The sequence below is a fragment of the Benincasa hispida genome, chromosome 1 (assembly GCF_027475165.1).
Source record: "Benincasa hispida cultivar pf3 chromosome 1, pf3_genome.v1.1, whole genome shotgun sequence".
Classification (NCBI taxonomy): Eukaryota; Viridiplantae; Streptophyta; class Magnoliopsida; order Cucurbitales; family Cucurbitaceae; genus Benincasa; species Benincasa hispida.
In genome coordinates, this window is record NC_143478.1 from 7434443 (window position 1) to 7441906 (window position 7464).

General features: G+C 29.4%; 1 protein-coding gene and 1 non-coding gene across 6 annotated transcripts; both read right to left on the minus strand.

Annotated features, from left to right (window-relative positions):
- Positions 1-2607: 2607 nt before the first annotated feature.
- On the minus strand, positions 2608-6195 carry UBC6 (ubiquitin-conjugating enzyme 6). 5 transcript variants are annotated; one of them, XM_039020327.2, is made up of 6 exons: positions 5629-6195; positions 5423-5502; positions 4882-4996; positions 4735-4787; positions 4518-4646; positions 2608-3010 (listed from the first exon to the last, which is right to left on the minus strand). In XM_039020327.2, exons 1-6 carry the CDS (start codon positions 5670-5672, stop codon positions 2880-2882), a joined length of 552 nt encoding a protein of 183 aa, XP_038876255.1. In that variant the 5' UTR covers positions 5673-6195; the 3' UTR covers positions 2608-2879. The 5 variants fall into 5 exon arrangements, with proteins under 5 accessions (XP_038876255.1, XP_038876263.1, XP_038876246.1 ...); XM_039020335.2 differs by having other exon boundaries at positions 5860-6082; XM_039020318.2 differs by having other exon boundaries at positions 4882-5047; positions 5860-5986.
- On the minus strand, positions 4015-4116 carry LOC120070446 (U6 spliceosomal RNA). The gene has a single exon (XR_005479942.1). It is a non-coding gene; the product is annotated as a U6 spliceosomal RNA (small nuclear RNA).
- Positions 6196-7464: the final 1269 nt, after the last annotated feature.

The window sequence follows — 7464 nt, forward strand, 5'->3', positions numbered from 1 at the left end:
CTGATCAACCTTTATACTTTTTTGTAGTTAGATCTTACAAAAATTTCCACGATAGGGTAATAAGTCATTACAAATTATGAGTGAAATTGTAAAAAATAACACGTTTAAGTTTTTACCTTATAAAGCTAACATTTTTTTTTGAAAACTTGTAAAAATAGTTTTTCTCGGTCTATCTCGGACGAGATTGACCATAAGATTTTAGTTACAAATCAATTTTTTTTCAACTTATCGATTATTTGGGGCTTTCTCGATACATCTCGCAAGATTATACATCGAGTTTTTATACATCTCGTTGTTAATCTACCAAGATTATATATATTTGAGCTTTCAGTGAAATCTCGGACATAATTAACACCGAAATTGATATATTTGAGTTTTTTTGATAGAATCTCGAGTATGATTAACACCGAGATTCAGTACATGTCTTAAGTCTTTCCCAAATCTTACCTAATTTTTCGAAAATTTTCATCTTTCACAAAATTTAAAAATGTTGAATCAATTTGGAAAATCTATTTTGCTAATTGGAAAATCCACTTGTAATTTTGGAAATTCATATAATTGTGAGAAGCTAAAGATTTGAAAAATTACGTAATAATTTGATATAATATTTAGTAAACATAACCAAATTAAGAGAAAATTTGAAAATAATGAGTAGTACTTAAAAAAATAGCAAATCTCGATGTGTAATCAGGCGAGATGTGTCGAGAAGGCCCAAAACAATCGTTGACTTAGAAAAAATTGATTTCTTAACTAATTCTCAGTGGTCGATTTTGCTCGAGATGGACCGAGAAAAACTACCTTTACGAGTCTTAAAAAAACGTGCTAGTTTTGTAAAGTGAAAACCTAAACGTGCTATTTCTGACGATTTCTAAATTATGAAGTACAAGGGCTAGATTGTTACGTATTAAAATTCTAGAACTAAATTGTTACAAAATTTGAAAATATATGACTAAATCGTTAACTAAAGATCATGGACTAAATTTTTAGTTTTACGAAAGTTCACGGATTAAAAATCTTATTTAACCTTCTTTGAAGTACATGGATTATTATTTGGATTGGTGGCCGTAATGGTCTTTTATAAAAAGACGCGGGTAACTATTGGAATCTTCCTTTGTGTAATTGAAAAAGAGCAATACTTAGTGCAATCACTTTCTTTACCCACAAAAAAAATAAAAATAAAAATAAAAATAAAAAATAAAAAATAAAAAATAACAGAAATAAAAAATAAAAAATAAAAAAATAATTATAAGTATCAAATTTTCATTGAGTGCAGCCTGCAGGAGGCTGTACAACTTGACTTGAAACTCTTTTTTGAGCAAAGCTCCAACTTCAAATAAGTCTTTACTACAAAATGTTCTCTGTCTTGTTCATTGATTCTTGGTTCAAAGATCATTACAACTTGACTTTGTTTGTACAACAAAAAACAACCATTGATTTTTATGTTTGGTAAAAACATTGAGGAAGAATCTTAATAGCTTTTTAGTTGCTTTTTTATTTTTATGTTTGGTAAAAGTGATCGAGGAAAAATCTTAGTCGCTTTTTTATTTGTATGTTTGGTAAAGTTGATTATGACTAAATCCATTGAAATCACTTTTTGAAAATACATATTCATTGATATTGTTTTTAAAATCTGTTTTAAAGTAGTCAAATAAAGATTAAAATACCGATTTGGTCATGTACTTTAAAATTTATTTAATTTTAGCATCTTAAATTTAGTCCCTCAAAATGATTTTTTTTTATATCAAAATTGGTTAAATAATCACAATAATTTTTATGTAAAGAAGAAACACAATATGTAGATATGTTTTCAAAATTTATAGTAAAAATGCTAATAAAAAATAAAACTCCAAAGTAAACTAGTAGTAGGGACTAAATTTAAGATTTATTGAAAACACATAGACTAAATTGGATTTTTGAAAGTATTGAGACTAAAATTGAACAAACTTCAAAGTATAAGGACCAAAATGATATTTTAAATTAAAGTAGATGTGAATTTTAACCCATTTTCAATTTATTTATTCGATATAAGATTATTTTCAAATATAGAAAAATGAACAAACAAATATTTACAAATATAGCAAAATATCAGTCTATCAGGGATAGACACTGATAGACTATCACTGACAAACTGTGATATTTTATTATATTTGAAAATATTTTAAGGAATTTTATCATTTAACACAAATTTTCTTCCATATATCTAGTATATTTTTCACACTCCAAAATTGTACATCATAATTTTTTGAATTGATTAATTTAATACATCTATTTTTTTTTAACAATATTGTATTTTGATGGCAACTATTTCTCTTATACTTAACAAATAATGATAACTATTTTTTTTTTTTTTTTTGTTTTTAAAACTTACACCTATAGATACTACTTCTACCTTCAAATTTATTCATTTATTATTTACTTTTTATTAATAGTTTAAAAAACTAAGCCAAATTTCGAAAACTAAAAAAATAGTTTTTAAAAATTTACTTTTATTTTTTAAATTTGGCTAAGAAAGATGTAAATCATGGTAAAAAATAGAGAGAAATAGGATTGAGATTCAAAAACCAAAATCAAAACCAAAACGAAATTGTTACCAAACGAGGCCAAATGTGTTAGGATATGTTATTTTAGACAATGATTTCAATTTCCAATTGTAGAAGTAGTTTATGGTTACATTTGATCATCTCAACAAAGCAAAGCCAGATTAGTATTACAAAGTCTTAACATAATCTTCCAGCAATAGCCAATAGAGTAATTGCAACAATAAACCAGCATCTCTTTTTTCTTTTCTTTTTTTCCCCAATAAATATATACATGATAGAACAGAAGAAAGTATTCAAGCAGAGACACTTTGTACAGTGAAAGACACTCGAAATGAACCCTTACAGGTCCGCTTGTCCCACGACTTGCTCATCGCCAGAGTCAGATTCATCTTCACTTAGTTCTTCGTCGTCGCTTGATTCGTCGGGTGCAGCTACTGTGTCTTCTGGCTTTGCATATCTTTCACAGTATTCTGTAAAAGATGAGATGGAAGAATTGCTACAATGGCCATGTTCAATGAAGTTCACAAGGTGAAAAAGCAACAAAGAAGATCAATAAGGATTTCATCAAAGAAATGACTGCACGGACATGTTTCATTTCCCCTCGAACCAACTCTTCTGCAAGAGTAATCCAACTCGACTCGGAAACTATCTAATTACTATCACACATCAGAATAAAAAAAGATCTCTCAGATCAGAAAAACAAAAGCCTGAAAATCTAGGATACAAAAAGATTTCACCCAATTCTGGTGAAGGAACTTACTCCAAAACAATCACTGTCGTCGCACTACTCTACGATTCACGTATTATGCTGCCACTGCCGAAGATAGTACCACTGCCTGGCGGTGGTAGACTAGCAGCGATACCATAAACAAGGCAAATATCATTATCATATCCTTTTTCTCTTTTGAATAACACATATCCTCACCTCAACACCATGTTTCGATCTCCCGACACCAAGCAGAATCAAGTAACGTGAATGACAAATAGCTATGTGGTAGGGTATTTGGTTAGAAGGGAAGATCAGGTTGTCATCTAAGTTTCTTTTGCTTGTCCACTCAGAGCTTTTATCAAGAGAATTTCTCAATCAATTGGAAAGTCTTTTTACCAAGAGAGTAACTCCTTTGTCTTTCTCCTTTCATCCTTTGTAATTGTCAACAAGATAATGCAATGGCCCATTGAGAAAAGTCTTTACCTTTCATTCTCTCCCCAAGTATTCAAACGATCATGGAAGAAAGATACCATGAAATGACAATCAAGCACTTCTTGAGAGTAGTCATGAGCCTAGGGACCGCCCATAGTAATGGCAGCTAGTAGGATAGGAGAACAAACATCATAGACACAAGTATCCTATCCCAAAATGTATAAAGGTGAAGCCAAGCCAAAGAATGTCTTGCAGTAATGGAAGAAGATCGAGTTGATAATAAAATTCCAATGGAACCAAAAGCAGCTTTTCCAAGTTAATAGTAATCCACTTGAAAAGATGCCGAGCACTTGATTTAAGCGTGTCATCCTTACATAGGGGTCATGCTAATCTTCACTATATTGTTTCAATTATATTGGATGTCTGCAAGGGTACATCGGGTATTTGAATTTTTAGTCAATTTGAAGTAATCACTAAAGATAATCAGCAAATGTATAACTTTCTCTTTATTTTCTGGCAATGTTTTCATGCATCACATGAACCTGTCAGAATTTCTACAAATTTACAGAACAGCATTTCCAAAGAAAAAAGAGGGGGTGGGGAACTAAATTTCTCCAAATATGATGTTTCTCAAAGATGTTAAATTACAGCACAAGAGTAATATTCCTGTACAATACACACCAATAAACCTAGGTAATTTGTTTTAAACTTTTGGCACACAACTTCCAAATAAATGCATAGTCATGGACAGCACACAACAAGAATATCATTTGTAAAGCTCGCTTACCGCTTACAATAGATTCATTTCTTAGAGAAAACATTGAGAAAATCATTACCTTTTACTCTTTGTTCATAAGCAACTCGGTCACGCATCATCAAGGCTGCAGCCTCTCCATTCAAAGGATCTGACGGATTGGGATACAAAAGAAGTTGCGGTAGGAACACTTCAAAAACATTTACCAGATCTGAAAGTAATTGCATATAAAGATGTATGATCATTCTGAAAAATGTGGGATGAAAATAAACAAATAACAAACACACAAGTTTGCCTACCAAACATGGGACTCCAAGTTTGATTAATAACGTCTAAACAAACCGATCCAGACCTGAATTGAAGACCAACCAGGAAACCATTATAGTCAGAGCATAAAACCTACAACCTACAACTCATTTCAAGTTAAGAACACATATTGAACTCACATCTCATCAACATTGGGGTGATAAATTTTGTTAACAAATCCTATTGAAGGAGATTTATAGGGGTATACGTCCGGAAGTTCGACTCTTATCCTCCATACGCCTCCATGATAAGGACCTGCCAGAAACTCATCACATTGTGACTTTTCTTTATCAATTTCCTTGCATTCTCCAAGAACATGGGAAAAGTTAGGTCCCTCAAATTACTTTGAACGATCTGTTACTACTATGAACACAGGTTCACAAAGAAGAAACAAAAGGGATTCTCACATTATTTAGATCACAATCAACTTAAAGCAACTAAAAGGGGGACAAGAAACAACTTCTTATGTTAAAAAACAAGTGAACATAACACTCAAAAGGAAATGATAGGACCATATAATTGCTGATTTTGAGGTGAAAACAAGTAGATCAAATCCAGATTTCAACAAGGTACCACTAAATAGAGGAAACACAAGCAGCAGAGAGATCCAAACTTATAAAGAAACAAGCAAAAAAAGAAAGTTTAAATAAAACTTTTTAGAACAAAGATTTGAAGATTTACTTTCACTGGGTCCATGAAAATCTACATAAAACTCTTGCATCCCATCATTAATCATCTCCACCTTGTAATCACTCATCATCCTGTCAAACCCAAAACACCCATCAAACAAAAGATTTCAAAGAACAAAGTCAACAAATCCCAAAACAAAAAAGTACAAAAAAAGAATCAATAACATAATGGAATGAGGTTATTGTTAGAGAATTAACAGTTTCATCAAGTCCATCTCTCGGCGTTTGCTTGGAGAAGACATGGTTTCTTTCTTTTCTTTGGTGGGTCGATTGAATACAGAGAAATGGGAAATTTTCACTTTGAAATTTGAAATGAAAGAGAAAAAGCTACAAGGGCTCTTCAGACATGAAGCAGTGAAACAAGGAGAAATCTAGAGAAAGAGGAGAGAGAGAGAGAATTTTCAATTGGGAACCCTTGTGATTGCTTACAATAATATGGAGCAATATTGAAATGTACTTTCAAGATTCTTCCTCAGTCATTATATATACCCACTCCAATCTTGGCCTCAAGCCTTAGAAATATTCAATTTCTTTATAGATTCTTCTTCCTCTCTAATTTGGTATTTATCTTCGAAAGATTCGATCTACATTGAGTAATCATATGCCAAAAACTGATCTTAAATCACTATATTATGTATTCATTCATTCATTCATTGTTCTGGAAATGATTGAATCTTTCCTATAAAAATATAATTAGTTTTGTCGTGAAGTTCCATTAGATACGATGGAACAAATAAATTTAGATTTAAATGCTTACTTTAGTCTAGTAGGGTTTGATTTTGGTTCTTTTGAACCATGTATTCTTAAAATGTTTATTTTAATATTCATACCTTCTACTTTATTTCAATTTGATTATCCTACTTTTAGAATGTTTATTTAGATTATTAACTTTTAGTTTTTTCTGTAATTTAAAAAATAAATTATTTCACTCTAAATAAAATAAAAATAAAAATGAAGGATTCAAAAAGATCACTTTTTTAAAAAAAATTCAAGGATCATGATGAAGGTTTCATAGTACTAGATTTTAAAAGTACCAAGATCATGATGAAATAGTAAGTTTTTATCATTAGGTTTTGGCTTTAGTTTCTATTTGATCCCTAAATTTTCAAATGTTATATATTTAATCCTTAAATTTTGGGTTTTGTTTCAATTTAGTTCATAAGTTTCAAAATGTTACAACTTTATCATTGAGATTTGAATTTTATTTCAAGTTGGTCATTGGGTTTCAAGATTTTACATTTTTAACTTCAAATTTTTTTTATTAAATACTAACTTCCAATTATTGACATCAATTTCTATTAATTAATTAAAAATAATTATGAAGTGAAATTTTAAATTTAATTTTAAAAGTGATAAAAATAATGAATTTAATTAATTATAATTCTAACGATGTTTAATTTATTAACTTAACTCTAAAGATGGAAAGTTATTATTTAGTGAAAAATCGATATTAAAAAATGTAAAATTTGAAACATATAAACCAAATTGAAGCAAAACTCAAATGTCAAGAGTAAATTGTAGTATTTTGAAATTTAAGGACTAAATTAAAGGAAGACTCAAAACTTAAAAGACTAAATGTAATGTGTAACATTTTGAAATTTAAAGACTAAATAGAAACTAAATCTAAAACTTAGAGACTACAAATATATTTTTCTAAAAATAAACAAAAGTTAAAAGTGCAAGATCAAAATAAACATTTAAAAATACAATAATTAAAATGAACTAATGTCAAAAGCAGAACCAAAGTAGTATTTAATCCATAAACTTATTATGGCAATATGATTGTTTTAAAAGGTATGATGAAAATATAATGCTTTGTTTATTCAACAAAGATTTGATCCTCTATAGTCGAAAATAAACTTATCTAATTAAATACGGTTGACATAACATAGATTTTTTTCCTATCAAATTCTATATTTTCCTTTTGATAGACATCGTTAAAAGTTTAGAGATCTATTGAATATAAAATTAAAAGTTGAAGTCTCATTTAGTAATCATTTGGTTTTTTATTTTTGTTTTTAAAAATTAACCATA

Bases quoted from the DNA above. Each gene is read 5' to 3' on its own strand.
- UBC6 (XM_039020312.2), bottom strand. From the start codon at position 5,672: ATGTCTTCTCCAAGCAAACGCCGAGAGATGGACTTGATGAAACT. The intron at 4,788-4,881 runs GTGAGTTCAATA...TCTTCAATTCAG, and splicing joins CACCCCAATGTTGATGAGAT to GTCTGGATCGGTTTGTTTAG. The intron at 4,647-4,734 runs GTAGGCAAACTT...AATTACTTTCAG, and splicing joins AACTTGGAGTCCCATGTTTG to ATCTGGTAAATGTTTTTGAA.